Source organism: Leptonychotes weddellii, chromosome 10, assembly GCF_054177405.1.
Source record: "Leptonychotes weddellii isolate Sample4059 chromosome 10, ASM5417740v2, whole genome shotgun sequence".
In the NCBI taxonomy this organism is placed as follows: domain Eukaryota; kingdom Metazoa; phylum Chordata; class Mammalia; order Carnivora; family Phocidae; genus Leptonychotes; species Leptonychotes weddellii.
Window position 1 is genome coordinate 11,564,197 of NC_138378.1, and position 20,001 is coordinate 11,584,197.

Below are 20,001 nucleotides of genomic sequence, written 5' to 3' on the forward strand. Positions count from 1 at the left end.
TACAGTGATGAGAAGACAGCGGAGGAACCCCCGGGTGCCTGGGAAATCAAGAGTTCTCCTCTGGCGCGGGAAGGCGCTGCCTTTGGGGTGCCCGCTGGACTTCCCAGTGGGTGGGTGGAGGACGGGGCAGCATTGGCATGCCTGGCGCTCCGGGGACATCTGCACTGCAGACGCTCTGTTCCTCGTCAGCTTCGGCAGTATTTAAATGAGCAGAGTCAGGAGAGGGTGTAGAGCAATTCAGCAAGAGGGCTCGTTAGCTCCTCCCTTTCTTTCTTTGAGCACCTACTGTGTACCAGGCACCGTTTTAGGTTCTGAGGACACAGCAGTGACTGAGACAAAAGTCCCTGCCCTCGTGGGTCTTGAATTCTGGTGAGGGCTGGGGAGGCAGTTGATAAATAAGAACAAGAAGTAAAATACATCCGTCCTATGTTAGCTGATGGTAGGTGCCAGCACGGTGCTTCGGGTAGAATGTGTGGGAGCCGCGGGGGCGCATTTACCCTTCACGTGGGTGGGGGTGGTGCAGTTTTCACAGGGGTCCGTGAAGGCTGTCTTGAGTAGGGACATTTGAACAGAGACCTAAGGAAGGTGGGGAGTGAGCTGGGGGGATGCGTGGGGTGCAGCCTTCTCTGGGGGACAGCAAGTTGGAGGCTCCAAGTGGGGTGAGCTGAGGGCAGTGGGAGGTGTGAACAAGAGCTGGGGTGCTGAGGAAAGCTGGTCTGTGGCCAGTCTCATGGCGTCTTGTGGGCTCTGGGGAGGGCTCGGGCCCCTTCAGGACTCTGAGCACAGAGGGGACAGCACTGACTTAGGTGGGATAAGATCCCTCTATGGAGCACGGGCTGTAGGGGGACGGGGTCGGCAGAAGGGAGCCTGGGGAGGAGGCAACTTCAGAACTCTAGGCAGGAAAACAGGGTGCCTGGGAACTGGGTGACCGTGGGGAAGGTGGGAGACATGGTCAGATTCTGGAGTTTTTGGAGGTAGACCTAACAGAGTTTGTTGATGGGTGGATAGGGTGTGGGAGGTGAGACACAGAGATGTGTCTCCAAGACCTCAAGGTGCTTGGCTTGAGGCTGAGCTGGGGAGACTCAGGACTGCATCCTGCAGCTCTCTGACAAGGAGGAGAACCGCCCGCACCCCCCACCCCCCCGCCCCAAGCATCTCATCACAAGTGGAGGCAGAAGGATGGTGGAATGAAGGTGGCAGCTGACTGTCCATGTACCTGTCACTTCAGCAGACCTGCCATGGCTTGGCCTGGTCTGAGGACACAGGGAAGCTAACTGGAGCTGACGCAGGAGGATGACTTCCATGAGATGGGCTGGAACACAGCTGGTGTATGGCTCTGGGAAAGGGGCAGGTGGGTGTGCATGTGGGCCGCTGTTGGGGAGAGGTTGGTGATGAGGATATGTCCTTGAGGACTGGTTATGGTGAGCTTTGATTTCAAGAGTTATTCCCCCCTTGTGACTTAGCAGGGAATTCAAGAAGAAAATATATACTTGTGTAGCCTGGGAGGGTAATTTTGCTTTGAATGCATCTTCATTTTGAACTTCTAGATCATTCTGGTCCTTGGAACAAAATGTTCATTGAAACCCACTGGATCAGCTAGAAATGCTTTTGGCCGCATATAATAGGGAAATTTGACTTACACAGTAAAGACCTTTTTCTCTCATGTAACTAGGCATCTCTAGTTCACGGTCCTAGAGCTCAACAATGCCGTTTACACTTGGGCTCTTCCCATCTTTCTGTTTTGCTATCTTCTTGCCAGTTGCCCTATAGTCATAAGATGGTTGCCATGGCTCCAGGCATCACATCTATGTAGACCTGTGGCCAAAGGCAGGCAACAGGAGTAGTTGGAGAGAGCTTTCTCGCTCTGTTTGTTTGCAGGAGGAAACTTCCCCCAGTCCCCTCCTCTCCCCAGTGGTCTTCCCCTTAAGTCTCATTGGCCAGATGGGTCCCACATGTACCCCTAAACCACTCCCTGGGGGACAAGGACAGGGATTGATGAGAGTGGCTTAGAATTTCTCAGAATTCATTCTTTGAGGCTGGGGGAGGGCCCCCCTACCCACTACTTGGACGAGTCAGAGTTACTTTTTTAACTCTGAGGGTAAGGGGGTGATTAGCCCTTCCGTAGACAAGCGGTGTTCTGTGTCTGTTCTGATCCTCTCTGTGCACTATCTCATTTACTCCCCACAACAACCTGAGGAAAACGCAGTTATTATTCCTGTCTTACTGATGAGGAAACTGAGGCCTCAGGACACACGGACATATGGCACTCCTGTAAGATTGCGTGTGGGGGGCTGTCATAATGCCTTGGTAGGAGTAAATAATAATAATAGTAGTACTAGCCCTCTGTGTTGATTACAGCCTACACTGTGGGGTCTGAGCAGGGAGCACCACTCAGGGTGGCAGAGGCCTTGGAAAATGAAGGGCAGGGGCACCTGGGTGGCTCAGTCGGTTAAGCATCTGCCTTCGGCTCAGGTCATGATCCCGGGGTCCTGGGATCGAGTCCCGCGTTGGGCTCCCTGCTCGGTGGGGGTAGCCTGCTTCTCCCTCTGCCTTCCCTCTACTTGTGCTCTCTGTCTCTGTTTCAGTCTCCCTCAAGTAAATAAGTAAAATATTAAAAAAAAAAAAAAGAAAATGAAGGACAAAATCTGGGAATAAAAAATAACAAGCGAGGAGGTGAAGCTCGGAGAGTTTAAGGGCTTGCCCACGGTCACAGCCAGGGCCCTGCAGGGATGTGAGCCTGGGGAACCGGGTCCAGAGTTTGCCTTCCACACTTCTCTGCTCCGTGGGTTTTGGTCTGTGCTGCCCAGGCTTGAGGATGCCCCAAGCAGCGGCCGTCAGGTGGAGGGCAGCGGGTCGGTGGGCTAGGGGGCCGAGGAGGCAGGGACGGCCCAGGAGCCGGGAGGGGGAGGCACGGGGGTGCCGGCTCCTGTGCTGGCGCTGCAGAAATGTGCCCGGAGTGCCCGCACACTGACCCCCCCCCCCCCTCCGATCAGGCAGATGGTTTTCAGCACGGAGGGGCAGGGGGCCAGGCTGGTGGCTCGAGGCACCGGCAGAGGAAACAAAGCATCCATGGGGACATGACCGGAGCCCTGGCCCCAACCATGAGCAACTAACCTGTCCTCTTAGAGCCTCCCCTTAGACCCTAACGTGCTGGTGGGGGGCAGGGTCTGGCGCTGAAAGGACTCCTTTCTCACGGTGTAACCTAGGGCAAGTGCAAGCCCGCCTGTGCCCCGGTCTCTGTCTGTTAAATGGGATTAAGGAGAGTGACTGCCTCTGCGTTGACCCTCAAGACCGAGTGAGATCGTGCAGTGCCCGGCACGCTTTGGGTCAGTGAGAGGCATCCTTGGACGTTGTCCTGGGGTTTCCCAGGGACAGCAGGGGAGGAGCCTTCTGCAGCCCTGTGTCTCTTACCCCCTGGAGTGTTCCATCGCCCGGCCCAGCTCTGTCTCTGCCACTGGCATCCCAGGTGCTTCTCGATAGAGATGTTTTGTGGCTCCCCGAGTGCTAGATGCCGTGGGGAGATGGGTAACCTTGACGGGCACCACTTCTGCCCACGTGGAGCTGATGTTCTAGTGAGAGACAGACCTTAAACCATACTCACTTATCTGGGGGAACCCAAGGACAGGGAATAGTCGGTGCCGATTCTCCTGAGAGCAGTGGCGCGAAGGGGTGAGTTTGTTTCAGACCGTGACAGGTGCGGCACTGCTATCAGGTCATGAATGTAACGGGATGAACATTGGCTGAGAGGATGCACAGGGGTGAGGGGTGGGGGACTACTTGAGGGTGTCCTCTGAGGAGCTGACTTGGGCACTGAGACCTAAAAAGCCAGCACAGGGCATTCCAGGGGGAGAAAGAGCAAGTGCAAAGGCCCTGAGGTGGGGGCACGTGGTTTGTGGAAGGACTGGCAAGGAGGCCAGTGTGGCTGGAGCCCCAGCATGGGGACTAGCGGGCAGGTGGGGGAGACGAGGGGAGCGTGGCGATGCACAGGGCTGTGTGTGCCCGTGCCTTCCTCCGGGAGGGGGGGAAACGGTGATCTGAGGTTTTCCCACAACTTGGCGGGATGTGGGGTAGCGGGCTTACTTTTCAGGTGTCCAGGGTCGGCGTATTCCACGGTTAACTTGAGAATCCTGCTGTTGTTCTAACTTTAGGAACCTCCCTGTGGGTCACCCCAGGGCCCTGTGGGCAGGGGGGCAGGGATGGGCTGGGAGCCCGGACTGTGAGCGCCTCCGAAAGCCAGGTGGGCTCCAGACGCTTGCCGCGGCCTCCCAGGCCGCAGAGCGGGGGCCTGCTCGCCACCTGGGCCCCAGCTGTGCCTCCCCTGCTGTCCCCGCGCAGCTGAGGGGTGGCCGCTCCGGATGCAGCCTCTCTCATGGACGGCCACCTCCCCTGGCGGGGCTCCGTGCCCACAGCCCTCTGGCCGCTGGCCTGGGGTCCCACAGGAGAGATTTGTCTTCCTCGAGTCGGCCGATGCGTGAAATCCCGAGGCCAGTGGCTGCGCCAGGCCCCGTGCTCTGAGTCTCAGCTGCAGCCTCGGCGGGCTGAGTCCTGCAGCCCCTTGGCATCTGTTTCTCCTTTAGCTGGGCAGTTCCCTCCCTGGCCCCTCCGCTGCTGGCGGAGGGGGCTGGGGGACAGTCGAGGCGACTGCCTGTCAAAACAGCTTCTCACTTTGGGAGTCCTTTAAATGAGGCTGTCGGGCCCTGTGGCCATCTGAGTGTAGTTGAAGCTCACTGACCTGTGGCCACAAGCTCCTGCAGGATTTGGCCCCTGCTGACAGCACCTTTCTTCAATCGCCAGATATTTATTGAGTACCTGCTGTATGCCAGGCCTGAGTTCTAAGCCCTTGGGATTGCACGGGGAGCACAGCAGATCAAACTCCTTGTCCTGATGGGGCTCACTCACCCTCTCCCTGGTGGCCAGGCTGCCTTTTGTGCCGCAGGCTTCATTTCACCCCCGGACCTTTGTCCGTGCTGTTTTCTCTGCCTGTCACCCAGCTGCTCCCCCCACTCCCCGCCCCCAACCGCACCACACAGCTCACATGAATTCCCTGATGAACTGAGATTGTTGGGTTTGCAAGAACCAGAAACAGATTCTGGCTAACTTAAGGCGGGGGGTGGAAGAAGACGGCTCATAGAAGGGTAAAGAGCACCCACAGAGTAAGGGGGAGACCCAGGAGCCTGCCTTAGAAAGAACTGGCACCAGGAGATGCCCAGCTTCTTGGGAGCGGTAGCTGAGGGCCCCGTCTTCAGGGCACTGCTCTAGGGGAGAACCACACCAGCTGTCCCTTGTCCTTGGGTTCCTCCTCCTCCAGGTCATGTTCCTGGGTCAGGGAGCATCACTGTAGCTTTGCACGGATCATGTGTCTTCAACCTGGCCTGGGGTGGGGGGTGGCTTGGTGGTGGTGGTGAAAAACTCTGAGGGGCTGTCCCACCAAGATGACATTCCACATGGGAGAGTCGGCCCCAAAGGTGGGCCCAGTAGGCTACCACCTTTCATACTTCAGTTTTGGGTTGGATGTCACTTCCTTAGAAAAGCCCTGAGACAAACCAGACTTCAGTTGTACTAGTTAGGAGTGTGTTCATTTGCAAGAACAGAAAACTCAACTAAACAGGAGCCCAAGCAGATAATCGTGCCCATACAGTCATGCTGCGTGTCAGGAACCTTCCATCCTTCACTCTGCTGTCATCAGCATTGTCTGCCACCTTGGTCACTGGATAGCCCCTTAGCCCTACATATATCACTTCCTCGTGTGACTTTGTCCTCAGTAGGGGGGTGTGGTACTGCTTTTCCTTTTTATCAGGGAGGAAGGTATTTTCCAGAATCCCCTGGTAGACTTCTCCAGGTGTCTCACTGACTATAGCTAGGTCAGTTAGGATTCGGACTTCATTGCTAGTATCAAAGACCCAGCCCACAGAGGCTGATACACATTAGGGGTTGATTTTCCTTTGCTGTGAGACAAGCCTAGAGGTGGGTGGTCTAGAGCTGCTAGGGCAGCCTCATGAGACCTTTGGGGGACCACACTTTCTCTCTCTTCCTGCTCTGCCATCCTTAGCATGTTTTGATCCTGGGTCATACTGTGGTCTAGGATGACTGCAGGAGCTCCAGCCATCACATCTTTGTTCCAAGGAGGAGGAAGAAAAAAAGAAGGGCCAGGGACAAAGCGTTTTTCCAGCGCTCCCTACCAGTGATTTCTGCTTATATCTCATTGGCCACCTCTAGCTGCAAGGGAGCTGGGTTTTGTGATCCTCTAGATGGATGCCTCCCCATCTTCATTACTGGTGTGGTATTGGGGAAAGGGTTATTGCTAGGCAACCAACAATATTTGCCGCATAAAATCTCCATTTCTCCTTTGTGGTGTTTATAGCACGATACGCAATGGACTTAACCCAACTACTATTAATTTTCTTGTTTGGGGTTTATTCATAATAGTCATGGGCATGTTTGGTCAATACTACAGTCCATAAAGCAGACACAGACCCCTGGTCCCATGGAGCCTCCATTCTAGGGGTGATGGTGGGCTTTGCGCAGCCTCGCTCAGCCCCTCCAGGGTTGGTTCCCCTAACACCCTCCCCTTCTTGTTCCGTTCCAGGGTGACTGCCAGACGCGGGAAGAGGCGGTGGCACTTGGCGTGGGCCTGTGTAACAATGGCTTCATGCACCACGGTAACCTGCCCCTTCCCTTCAGGCCAGCCTCCTGGAGGGGGGGGGGTCTGTCCTGGAACAGAAGAGCTAGTAGGAACCCTGGTCACTGGGGCATTTTAGGCGGGGGCGGGACGGGGGGAACTGAGGCCCAGAGAGAGCAAATGGTGGGCTGGAGGCTGCTCAGCCTGCCCCTGGGGGAGCCCAGGCTAGATGCCGGGTCTTGGGCCTGTAGACCCAAGCGGGGGGTTTGGGGTGGCTCAGGAACTGCCCCCCCCACGCCCCTCCCACTTCTGCACTGGAGCAACATCATCTCAGGGGTTCAGTAGGGACCAAGATGGCTGGTAATGCTTGGCTGGAAAACTGGACTGGATTTGAGGTCAAATCTGTGGACTTCCTGGGCCCTTCTCCTGGATGGGATGTGACCTCCAGGTGGGCGGTGAGGCCGGATCATGCAGGCCTGGCCCACGGGCTTCCACGGGGAGGAGAGAAGAGGGGTCTGTGGGGACAGAGGACGGGCAGGTTGTGAGTGAGAGAGGAAGGGAGCCGGGCAGGGACGTTCGCACTGCTTTTCCCGGCCTGACCCCTTAGGTCACTCTCCTTCCCACTGGAGAAGCACGGAGGAGGGGTTGAGAGGTGGGCAGTCCTGAGATGATCCTGAGGTGGGAAGGTGGGCCGGAGGGAGAAACTGGTTCCACCGTCACCATTTCAAATTAAAATAGAAGTTAATGTTCTATGTGCCTGGCCTCCTCCTGAGCGCTCCCCATGTATTAATTAGTTTAATCCTGAAATGATCCTTTGATGTTGGTATTAATATCGTCCCTATTTATAAATGAGGAAATGGAAGCCCAGATAGTTAAGAGACCCGCTCAAGGTCACACAGCAAGTCGGAGCTGGGATTTGAAACCAGGCAGGCAGGCTTCGTGGGCCACACGCTTGGCCACTGAGCTCTGTGACCTTCCCACTTGCTGGCACTGGGGGAGCCCTGAGTCTCCTACCCTTTCAGCAGGACAGGTAGACTTAACTCCCACCAAGGAGCCTTTCTTCTCCTCTTAGGACATTCCCGAGGGCCTTGGCTCTTGCAGTTTCCCTGGCTTGGGGTACCCTACCTGCCTCACGCCCCTGACTTACTCAGTGTTTCTGTTTGGTTCGCACCTCCCGAGGCCTCCCCAGACACCCCAGCCTAATGGCTCCTCTCCTTCATCGTCCATGCTTAGCTCAGATTCACGCTTCTTCCTGGAGCTGTTCTCTCCCTGTCAGACTAATTCCACGCTTCCCTTGTGTCTTTGTTCATGCTGCTCTTCTCTAGCCCTTGCGTTCCTGGTGCAGGCCCCTGCTAGGCTCCGGGGAGAGCGGTGAACGAAGCAGACGAGAGTCCCGTCCTCGGGAGCTCACAGCCTAGTGTGCGCGCGTGTGTGTGTGTACGTGACTCAAGCAATGAAATAAGCCCATGTTCTGGAGCAGTGTGCGCATGTGAGGAGGACTTTGGCTTTAACTCCAGTGCGGTGGGAGTTCTGGCAGGGTTCTGAGCAGAGGAGGGCCGTGGAGGACGTCTGCGGGGGTGAGAGGGGAAGTCGAGAGGCCAGGGGAGGGTTGATGTGGTGTGGGCCCTGGTGGTCCAGGGAAGGGGTGAGATTCTGGAAGGTCTTTTGGCCATTCCTCCTTCCAGCTTCTGCTTTGTGCTCTAACTCAGAGGTCAGCGATCCCTCGCTGCAAAGGGCCAGATAGTAAATATTTTAGGCTTTGTAGGTCACAGGGTCTGTTACAGCTCAACTCTGCCATCGATCGGAGCTTTAAAGCTGCTACAGGCAGTACTTAAATAAGTGGGCATGGCTGTGTGCCAATACGACTTTATTTAGAAACACAGGCAGTGGGCCGTAGTTTTCTACCCCTGGTCTAGCTGCTGGGTTTGCTGTCCCTTCGACAGGATGAGAGCTGTGCCAGCAAGATGACAGGTCCCCAGGCACATCCCCTGCCTTGGAGCCGGCAGGCCTTGTTCCAGCCCTGACTCGGCTGACTCCCAGTAAGCCTCTGCCCCTCCCTGGGCCTCCGTTTCCTTATCTTTCCACTGGATCCCCTCCTCCTGTGAGACCAGCATGCCCACGGCTCTGCGGGGTTAGGGGTGAGGACACACTCCCAGCTGCCTGTTTCGCCAGGAGAGACGGGCAGGTCAGGCCCAGTCAGGGTCATTCCCGTCCATCAGCTCCTCTCACCAAAGTCCCTCATTCCCAGAAGCCACTCTGTTCCCCGCGGGGCCCTCTGACAGCTCCATCCTTCCCGCCAATCAGCTGGGCAGAACCTCTCATTTGTGGGTGAGAGTAATTAGGGGTCCACCCCAGCTGCTATTCTGGGAAGGCTGCTGGCTGAGGACATTCTGCGGGGGGCGGCGGGGGGGGGGCGGCGGGTGACTCCCAGCAGCGCCAACACCCTCGGGGCCCCTCAGGGAGGGAAATTGCAGGGCGTGGCCCCTGCTCTCCTGTCCCTGCCACAACCTCAGAAATAAGCTAAAATGGGAAAGGGCCGAATCCCAGGGTTGTGGCTGCTGCAGGTTAGGGTGCAGAGTGGAGGGTGGAGGTGGGGCCCGGGAGCGCCTCCTGGGGCATCTGACCTGAGCTCCCGGGCCCTGAAATGCCCCTTAGGGGAAACTGAGGCTCACTGTCTCATCCCCCACCCCTCTGGAAGTTGGTGCTGTTAGGATCCCCACAGACGAGCGGGCGGAGGCTCAGAGAGGCTAAGAGGACATGAAGTCGGGCCAGGGCTGGCAGGGGTTTGAACCTGGCCGGTGGCCTTGAGTGAAACCTACATCCATCGAGTGGTGGGACCTCACGTGGCTGAGCTTCTGGACTCTGGGATTCCCGCTGTTTCCCCAAACATTTCAGCCAAGACACAACATCGTGCTTCATCCTCCCACTCCCAGAGACTGTCAGCCTCGTGTTTATAGTGGAGGTGAAGCCAGCCGGCCCCTGGGGCCTGGCTCCCCAGCTCTGGGCAAAACAGCAATTTGTGTGTCTATTTTCTCCAAAGAGGTAGTAGGGGCGGCCGGAGGAAGGCACAAACAGCTCCATGTTCTGGGAAAGGAGGAGAAAGAAAGGATCGCCTCCTCCTGCTTTTCATGTAGTCACCAAATCGGTAGACAGCCTGTCTTCAGCCATGGTGGGGACATCTCGAACCTCAGGCAGCTGGCTTTCCTTCTTTCAGGGGTCTGCTGACTTCAGACCCTGCCTTCCCCACACCGAGCCTGGATTAGCCTCCTTGCTGTAATTCACCCCTGTCCCCATCTAGCAGGCCAGGCTGGGCGGTATGGTGAGAAGGAGGAGCCTGCCCGCTCTGTGACCTTGTGCAGCTTATTTAGCTTCTCTGGGCCTTAGTCTCCCTACCTGTAAAAGGGGTACAGCAAATCCTTCCTCATCTGAGGAATAAACGAACCTAAGCTTGCATCCACAGTGTGTCCGGCACTGGTAGATACTTAGTTAAATTGTAATCCACAGGGACCAGATCACATGCTGGTTGTTACTGGTTATTTGTATTCATTTTCCTGCCTTCTAGAACAGAGGTCAGACAACTTCTCGTGTAAAGCCCCAAATAGTAAATATTTTCAGCTTTGTGGGCCTTACAGTCTTTTGCAGTTATTCAGCTCTGTCACTGTGGCATGAAAGCAGCTCCAGACAGTAAGTAAATAAATGGATGTGGCTGTGTTTCAATAAAACTTTATTTATGAAAAGAGGTAGTGGGCTGGATCTGGCTTATAGGGCCTGAGTTTGCTAGTCCTCATTCTAAAGTGTCTCGTCGTGGTCTGTTTCTGATTATTAGTGAGGTTGAACTCCTTTTCACCTACTTGCTGCCTGCTTGGGTTTCCCCATCTGGAAATTGCCTGTTCATATCCTTTGCCCATTTATCTGTTTCTCAGCTGCCTCTGGTTGATTTGTTGGAGTTTCTTTTATATTCTAGATATTTATTCCTTGTTGGTTTTAGACATTACAGTTATTTTTGAATCTGCCATTTGCCTATGGTCTTGTTATTGAACTGAAGCCCTTAATTTTATTATACTGCTTTTTTTTGGGGGGGGGTCTTGTATGAAATCTTTTTCTGCCCTAGGACAAAATATTTTGCATTTTGTTTGGTGAGCTTTGGTTTCCCAGTTCATAGTTAGGTCTTAAACCATCAGGAGCTTATTGTGATACATGGTTTGAGGTAGGGATCCAATTTTATTTTTTTTCCCCAAGTGAGTCAGTTTTTCCCTACATCCTCTGCAGAATACGCCGCTTGATCATCAGTATCATATGCTAAGTTCCCATAAACACATGGTCCTCTTATGTGATTTCTGTTTTCTTCCACTGATTCTTTATCTATTTCTGCCATCATTCCACACTGTTTTTGTTACTGTGGCTTTGTAATATGTCTTTATAGCAGGTGGGGCAAGTTCAGACTTTTCAAGAGAAGTCGGAAAGCCAGACATCTGTGTGAAGTATCCTAATCCGTTAGTGTTGGCCCATGATTCCCTTTAATAAAACACCATGCTCGCCAAAGCAGACTTGTCTAGGGGTTGGTTCCGGCCCGTGGTTGCCTGTTGGCAGGTGCTGCTGAGACTCCCCATGCAAGCCTGACGATGTGTTTGCAGTGCTGGAGAAGAGCGAGTTCAAGGATGAGTCCCAGTACTTCCGATTCTATGCAGACGAGGAGATGGAGGGGACCAGCTGCAAGAACAAACAGCTTCGCAACGACTTCAAGCTGGTGGAGAACATCCTGGCCAAGCGCCTGCTGGTAGGAGCAGCTCTGAAGTGCTATATCTGCCTTCCCAGGCCCAGCTGCAGCCCAGGAGCTGGGTGACCTGCCGATTATGTCTAGAGAAGTCGGGCTCAACTGGGAGCATCCGAATATGGGAATCCCAGGGGGTGGCTGGCGACACTTCACGGGCCAAGACTACCTTCTTTATGAAGAGATTGGGCTTGCTGGCTCCCTTTCCTCTCCTTTCCTTCTCCCCCCGCCCACCCCATGTCCCAGCTTAGCATCGTGCAGAGACGTTGGCCCCCTGACATGGCTCATCCGGGATACCAAAGCCTTTGGTCTTCTGGTGGTGCCCTGTCCATGTGCAGTTGCTGTAAATACCCTTGCAGTTGAGGGAGAACGTTTACCAGCCCGTTCAGCTATTTCTCCAACGTAGCCTTCCAAATCCTGTTTCTTTGCCTACCGATGACCAGCCGCCTCCATCTTCATGCCTGGTCCGCAGGAGGCGGCCGAGAGGGAGGCTCAGCAGGTTAGATCTCCTACAATAGCCAGAGTTGGGGCTAATGTCTGACTCATATGAAGATGGCACCATTAACTTCTCTCCTGTGGTACTTACGGGGTCCCATAAATATGGAGATTGCCATTTCTCCCACTATAAAACCCACCAGTGCCTTCATCATGCTTGGAATGAATCCAGTTTCTCATCATGGTCTACAAGACTCTCCCTACCTCTCCAGCTTCATCTCCTGTGTTCTCCACTCCCTCATCCCACCCCAGCCACTCTGATCTCCTTTCTTATCCTTGAGTACTATGGGCCTGACTCAGGGCCTTTGCACATGCTATGCCCTCTGCCCGGAACACTTTTTCCACTCTTCATAAAGTTCTGTTCCTCATTTCATTCAGGTCTCAGCTCAGGTAACTCCTCCTCCGGGACCCCTGCCACACCATGGTCTATCCCTTTAAGTGCTTTATTTTAATTCAGACTATATACACTCCCTGTATCACATTCTATATTTCTTTGCTCATTTGTTTGTAGTCTGTCTTCCCCACTAGATAGTCGGCTATAGCAGGGCAGGAACTGTCTTGTCTTGTCCAACACTGTTTCCAGTGCCCAGTAAAGCACCTGGCTCATGTAATAGGCAGCAGCTCAGGAACTATTCGTTGAACAAATGAATGCATTTCTCGGTATTCCCCCCACCACTGAACCCCCAAACCTCCCAACCTGCTTGCCACCCTGCAGTGGGGAGGGACTGCTCCTCCCTAAACTCCTTTCCTGTCCCCAAGTTCTTGGTGGCTGGACACCTTTGGATCTGTTTTATTCATTAAGCCAGCAAATTCTTACTGAGCACGTACAGTTTGCCAGCAGATAGGGGGACAGTGGTGTATAACCGAGGAGACTTGGTGCTCAGGTTGGGAGGAGAAAGGGAGGTTGGGAGGGGAAAGGGGAGATAGGCGGTGAAAAGCAAAAAGTTTGTGATCAGCACCAGCCTGAGGCACGAGCCAGGTGGTGTGTCTTCGCTTGACAGGTACGTATTGAGCACCTACTGTGTACTGAGTGCTCTTTGTATTTAACTTCATCCTGCTGTGCACCCCTACTCCATGTAGGTCTGGGGCACAAGGAGCTGGTAGGATCATGGTCTCCTCGGGGCCAGGGTGGGGCTGGCTGCAGGCTCCCCTCACCGTCTCACTGGGTTTCTCCTGCCTTGGGCCCTCAGATCCTGCCCCAGGAGGAGGACTACGGCTTTGACATCGAGGAGAAGAACAAGGCCATAGTGGTGAAGTCGGTCCAGCGGGGCTCGCTGGCTGAGGTGAGGCCTCTCAGAGGGGCCACCTGCGATGTCCGGGGTTCCTCCTTGCTCGTTGTCCTGTGAGGGCACACTCAGGCCAGAGTGGGCTCGCCTGCAGTCTCTTCAGGGAGCTGCGAGAGAGCCCCCTGCTCGGGGCTGTCCTCCCAGCGTGTGCGCCCCCGGCTCCCCTCATGGCCCCATGGGGAGGTACAGGAGAAAAGCGGGTTTCTGAATCAGGTAGTTGAATAGGACAAGTTGGTGGCTCTGCCATGGACCTGACCTGTAGGCGAGGAAGGAGGGAGAGCCTGGGCAGGCCAAGGGTTCAGCCCTGGTCCTCCCGGCTGCCCCTGGGGTTGTGGAGGTGGGGTGGGGGAGGCACCTGCCGCACTGTCTGGGCGCTCTGCCCGTGTCCTTGTAGCGGTTAGGGGGGCTTTGGGCTGCAGGTGGCCACGTGCTCGCCTCCCAGTGGCTGGAGCCATTACGTAGGTGGTTAGAAGAAGGTGGCTGGGCGTCTCGGTTCGGGGTCGCACCTCTGGCCTTCCTGGCCAAGCCGTCATGGTCACGGGGTGGCCGCCCCAGTTCGATGCCTTGTGTCCTCACATGGCAGGTGGGAAGCAGGGACAGGTTAGGGCAATTTCTCCTCAAGGAAAACGTCTTTCCCGTTAGCACCTGCAGTAGGCTTCCCTTCAGAGCTCATTGGCTGGAACTGCGCCTCCCCAGCCACTTCACTGCTCCCCACAGCGGGGAGCGGGGTTGCCCTGGGGGGCTCACTCTGGGCACGCTCGGTCCCTGGGCTGGCCGTGTGCTGCCTGAGCACAGCCAGGGCTCCCAGTGAGGAGAAAGGGAGGCTAGTAACCTGGTGCGTGTCTCCCCCGACACCCCCCGCCAAGATGGCTGGCCTGCAGGTGGGGAGGAAGATCTACTCCGTCAACGAGGATCTGGTGTTCCTGAGGCCCTTTGCTGAGGTGGAGTCCATCCTTAACCAGTCTTTCTGCTCCCGCCGCCCACTGCGCCTCCTGGTAGCCACCAAGGCCAAAGAGTGAGTGTCCCCGTGATGGGGTGTCGGCCCATCTTCCTCTCGGGCTGAGGAATTGCCCGAGTGCCAGGGGTGGTGGCGGGGGGCCCCAAGCTGTCCTGGTTCCCCGTGGATGGGGCTCATTCTACAGGCACGTGACACGAAGCTGCTACTTTCATTCATTCAACAGATGTTTATTGAGCGCCCACTAGGTGCTGAGTGGTGTTTCAGGCCCTGGGGATCCAGCCATGTCTGGGTGGACACATTCCTACCCTTCATAGATCTCGGTCTAGTTGGAGGGTAGGGCAGGAGACAGACAGTAAAACAAAACAGAGAAGTAAGAGACACAGTGAACTGGGAGGTAGTAAGCCTGGGCCAGTCTCTACAGCTGGGAAAGGAGATGGGCTGTGTGGAGGGATGGCGGTCACCTCAGAACTGAGGTGAAGACCGAGGAGGGAAGAGAGAGAGTCAAGGGAGGAAGAGCGTTCCAGGCAGAGGAGACAGCCAGTGCAAAGGTCCTGGGGTGGAACCATGGCTTATATCTTTGAGCAACAGTGAGGAAGCTGATGGGGTGGAGCAGAGTGAGTGAGAGGGAGGGGTGGGTGATGAGGCCCACCAGACAAGGGAGACCAGGCCTTGTAGGACTTTGTGCCCATGGTAAGGACCATGGAGCCACTGGGAGGTTCTGAGCAGAGGCAAGGCATGATGTGACATAGGTTCTGGAAGAATCCCTCTGGCTGCAGGTGGAGACTAGATTGTCAGGGGCAAAGGTGGAAGCAGGGGAGTGGTGAGAAGTGGTCGGATGCCAGATATAGGTGCAGGGAGAAGCATTTTCTATTTTAAAAATCGTGCATTTGGTTTTCTTTTCTCCCTTCTGTTTAAGGCAAATGCTCCCGGTTTCCTATTGATGGGAGTGATGGAAAGTTTTAACTATGATTCTTCCAGTGAGAAAGGCAAGCCAGTTTAGGGAAGATGATTGATAGTTTGGTATGTGGAAGTGGCAGAAATCACCCAGGGGAATGTGCCTGCTTAAAGTTCTGGAAATGCCTGGGGCTTGAGAACAGGCTCCCTAGATGGTTTTATCTGGCAGGTGGGGGTAGGAGGATGATCCTGAGGCCCACTGTGGGGGACATGCCCTTGACAGGGAAGCAGATAGCTGTATCGAAGCCGCTGGATGAATGTCGCCCACCGCACGGCCCTGGGCGGGCGCAGCTCCCTCTGCTCTGGCCTTCCACCTGCGGAATGGCCAAGACCTGGCCTTTCGAACTGCGTTCTCTAGGGGACACTCGTGGGCATTTTTCTAGAGTCAGCACCAAGATGTTCTGAGTCACTTCTCACCCTCCTCTCTGTGATTGTTGAACAAAGTATTCGCTGCCTATGGGGCTGGTTCAACCACCAAGAGGCCCCCTCTCACCAAGAGACTGACAGAGAAGGCGTAGGAGGGTGACCTGGGATTTCTGTGCATGGATTCAATCTCCAAGGGCAGGACGGGTGGTTCTGAGTCATTAAAGATGCCAGAGGTATGGGCTCTGGTTAAATGAGGTTTGTCTATCTCTTTGGGAGCTGAAAGTCTAGCATTGCTACTCCTTTGGGAGCGATTTCCCCAAAGTCTGGGAGGCAGGGGCTCCCAGGGTGGCCCCCTGGGCTATTGGGCATAATACTCCTTTCTCTTATGTCTGTTCCTACCTGGTGCAGGATCATCAAAGTTCCTGACCATCCAGAGGCTCTGTGCTTCCAGATCCGTGGAGCTGCCCCGCCGTACGTCTACGCCGTGGGCAGAGGTGAGCCTCGCAGACATAGAGGGGGCCTTGGGAGACGGGTCTGTGTGTGACCAGCAGGCCTGTGCTTCATTAGCCCTTCCTTTCCTCTCCTGGAACAAAGGCGTGCAAGCGCTGACATCTCTGGGGGTCAGGTAGTCACAAACAGATGGCTGAGGGCAGCGCATAGGGAATGGTGGGGACTATGGCAAGGTGAAAAAAGACATGCTCACTTTAGATTTTTTTTTTTTTAATTTATTTATTTGAGAGAGAGAGAATGAGAGACAGAGAGCATGAGAGGGAGGAGGGTCAGAGGGAGAAGCAGACTCCCTGCTGAGCAGGGAGCCCGACGCGGGACTCGATCCCGGGACTCCAGGATCATGACCTGAGCCGAAGGCAGTCGCTTAACCAACTGAGCCACCCAGGTGCCCAAGACATGCTCACTTTAAAAGGGGTTAGTTTTTCCTCAGCTCAAGCTCATTATTGCCAGGTAGGAATGAGTTTTTAAAGGAAGCCAGAAATGGGAATTTTGGCCACACTTCTGTGGTCAGATCCAGCCCAAGGGCCAACAGTCAGAGACCCCGGCTTTCGTGGTGCCTCCTTCTTACGTGCTGCTTAGGGGGTAACTCTCTCCTGGAGATGAGACCAGATAGTTCTGAGGTTCTGGGCTCCGAGCCCTCTTTGTATCTGAGGGCCCCACTTTTCAAGTTGAAACATGAACTGTACACTTTTGTGGTCAGAGTTGTACTTGTAACATGAGTTGATGAAGAAAATGCGTATCACGGCAGAAAGCTACCAAGAATTTGTTAACTATTTTAAGGTGGGTTTTTATTTTCTCCTTAATGCAGTGGTTCTTGACTGGGGGCACTTTCACCCCGCAGAGGGCATCTGCACTCTCTGGAGACATCTTTGGTTGTCAGAACTGGGGGTGGGGAGGCTACTGGCCTCTCAAGGGTAGAGACCAGGGAGGCTGCTGAACAGCCTGAGCCTGCACCGGAGGCCCCATGGCAGAGGCTTACCCGGCCCCCAAATGTCAGTGGTACCGAGGTGAGAAGGCCTGCCTTGTAGCATCTACAAGAGAAGAATAGGTGTTTGTAGGTGAATCAGACTAAAATAGTAAAGCAGCTAATATTTCTTGAGCACTTACTAAGGACAGGACAGGGGGCTAAATGCTTTAGACGTTTAGGTCCCCGAAGCTCTCGAGAACCCTCTGAGTAGATATTATTAGTGTCCTCCTTTGACAGATGAGGAGCCCAAGGCGCAGAGAGGTTGGGGAGCGTGCCGGAAGGCACAGGTGGTCAGTGCCAGAGCCACGTTTTGAACACCAGCCCCTGGGTCCGGGCCGGTACTCGTCACCATCACACCAAGCAGGCCTGATCTTCTCTCAGGCATGGATGGAGCTTGGCATTCATCTGTATATCCAGACTCTTCCTGTTAACCACACAAAACCCTGGGGGCCAAGACCTGTAGTTTGGGAGCCATGTATACCCAAAAAAGCATGCACTTGAAGTCTGGTAGACCTGGGTTCGAATCCTGACTTCTCCTCGCCAAGTGACCTTGAGAAAGTCACTTTGCCTTTCTGAGCCTTTGTTTCCCTGTCTGCAAAATGGGGCTGATCCTGTCACAGGATCACAGGTTGTTGAGGGATTTTAAAGGAGATGAAGCTCTAGAGTGAAACGTACCCGGGTTCAAGTCTAGCCTTCCTTGCTCTGTGACCTTGGGCTCGCTGCTACTTCTCTGAGCCTCAGTTTCTTCTGCAAAATGGGAATGCCAGTCCCTGTCCTACCTACCGGAGTGGGTTGGAGAGTGGCTCTAGGGTGGGAGGGATGGGGGTGGAATGTCTGGGTGTGTGTGTTGGGGGGGTTGGGGTGGTGGGTGGGGTAGGGGACAGCGTTCATCTGGTCACTTGCCCTTGCCTGCCGCTGCCCCAGGCTCTCTGCCTTGCGTCCACCCTCAGACACTCCTGTTCCCTTAGGCTCCGAGGCTGCGGCTGCAGGGCTCTGTGCTGGCCAGTGCATCCTGAAGGTCAATGGCAACAACGTGGTGAGCGATGGTGCGCCGGAGGTCCTAGAGCATTTCCAGGCATTCCGGAACCGCCAAGAAGAGGCCCTGGTGAGCCAGCCAGCAGCCAACGGGATCGGGGAAGCCCTGCTGAGTGGGGCGGGGGGGCTGAGGGCCCCCTCCCTTCCTTGTGGGGAAGTCTGAAGGCACCCCAGCGTTTGGGGTGGGGTGGGGCTGCCTACCTTGCAGGGCTGAGCTGGGCTTGGGCTCTTGCGTGCTCTGTCTGCCTGAACCAGAGGAGCTGGGCCGTGATACCTCACGGTCTCAATTGTCACAGCTGTGACATGGGGGTGATAAGACCCTCTTTTCTCACTACATAGCACATCGGGCGAAGAGTTGATGGTAAAAGTTGATGTTGTAGTTGGGTTGGGGGCCTGGGTACCTGGGGTGGGTGGCACTCATTCATTGGTTCATCCAGTAAGCTGTTTATTGAACACCTGCTATGTACCCAGCATGTTTGTGGGCCCTGGGGCTGGCTGTGGGAGAGACAGCGGGTCTGCTTGTTTTCAAAGGCTCCCCCCTCCTCTGGCTTCTCTGCGGAGCATAGACTCTAGAGGGTGAGGGCGGAGCATGATTGAAGGTCCCTCAGGAAGGGTCCAGAGTGAAGTCTTAGAGGACTCTCCAAAGATGGTGTCACCAGCAGACTAGAAGCCTGGGCTTTGGAGTCAGGGAATGGGCTGCCCCTTAGCCCGGTCCGTTCCTCCCCGGGCTCCTGGTGTCGTGGCGCCCTCTTACTCTGCCCTTCTGGTAGGGTCTGTACCAGTGGGTCTACCACACGCACGAGGATGCCCAGGAGGCCCCCGGCGAGGACCCCCAGTCTGACTCAGGTAACGGGACAGGCGGGCCGTGTGGCTGAGACTCCAGCGGGGACTGGTCCTCTTCTGTGTCCGTGCTCCTCCCTGCTCCTGGCCAGGCCGTGTTGCTGCCATCAGCTCTGTGTTACTTGCGGCTTGCAGCTGTAACACAGTGCTCCCCCCCCCCCGCCCCCCCCCGTTACTACCTCATAGCACTGGAGGTCAGACGTCTGCAGTGAGTCTCACTGGGCCATCAGGCAGGTGTCAGCGGGGTTCTGTTCCTTTCGGGGGCTCTAGGGGAGAATCTGTGTACTTGCTGTTGCAGCTTCTAGCAGCTTCCTGCATTCCTGGGCACGTGGTCCCTTCCTCCATCTTGAGAGCCAGCGGCGTTGGCCTGAGTCCCCCTCACACTGCCCTCTCTCTCCAATTCTGACTCTTCTGCCTCTGTCTTCCCCATGTAAAGGATGGTGTGGTCACATTGGGCTCGTCTGGATAGCCCAGGATAATCTCCTTATTATAAAGTCAGTTGTTTAACAAACTTAATTCCGTCTGCAACCATAATCCCCCCCTTGCCATGGAACAGCATATTTACAGGGTCCGTCCGGGGGTAGGGACGGGCATCTTTTGGGGGCCAGTATTCGGTCCACCGCGAGCTCCCATCTTTATCTCTAGCCCAGCCTCAGCTCTAGACTCCAGACCCGTCTTTCTACCTGCCATCCCTGGGATGTCCATCAGGCATGGCATGCTGAGCATGACCCAAATTGAAATCCTAACCTCCCCCTGAAATTCGGTCCTCCCCTAAGTGTCCCTGCTCCATCCTTCCATATTCTTAGGCCCCAAACCTCGGAGTACGTCTTGACTGTTCTCTTTCTCCTCTCTCCCTCCACCTTGATCCCAGCAGCATGCCTGTTGCCCTACCTTCCTCCCACATCCAGAATCTGACCACTTCCCACCCTCTCCATCACTGCCTGGCCTAAGCCACCATCATTTCTTACCAGGACACCTGTAGTAGCCTGCTCACTGTTCTCCCTGTCCTCCTACAGGCTGTTCTCAAAAAACAGAACAGAACCTTCTGGTGGCTCTCACCCTACTCCAGGCAAAGCCCGAGTCCTCCTCCTCATGGTCTAACAGCCTAGGCCTGGCTCTCCAGCCGTACCTCCTAGCACTTCTCATCTGGTGCTCTCTGCTCCATCTACTCCAGTCTCTTGCTCTCAAATTCCAAATGTT

At 55.2% G+C, this 20,001-nt stretch overlaps 1 protein-coding gene across 3 annotated transcripts in view; it reads left to right on the forward strand.

Annotated features, from left to right (window-relative positions):
* Positions 1-20,001, forward strand: part of PREX1 (phosphatidylinositol-3,4,5-trisphosphate dependent Rac exchange factor 1) — a 170,676-nt gene that overhangs the window by 123,287 nt on the left and 27,388 nt on the right. For all 3 annotated transcript variants that reach the window (XM_006735441.3, XM_081832605.1, XM_081832606.1), the window contains exons 15-21: positions 6,587-6,659; positions 11,254-11,396; positions 13,076-13,168; positions 14,038-14,186; positions 15,858-15,943; positions 17,895-18,031; positions 18,732-18,807. In XM_006735441.3, coding sequence (XP_006735504.1) covers positions 6,587-6,659; positions 11,254-11,396; positions 13,076-13,168; positions 14,038-14,186; positions 15,858-15,943; positions 17,895-18,031; positions 18,732-18,807 — 757 coding nt within the window. The remainder of the gene's footprint in view (positions 1-6,586; positions 6,660-11,253; positions 11,397-13,075; positions 13,169-14,037; positions 14,187-15,857; positions 15,944-17,894; positions 18,032-18,731; positions 18,808-20,001) is intronic.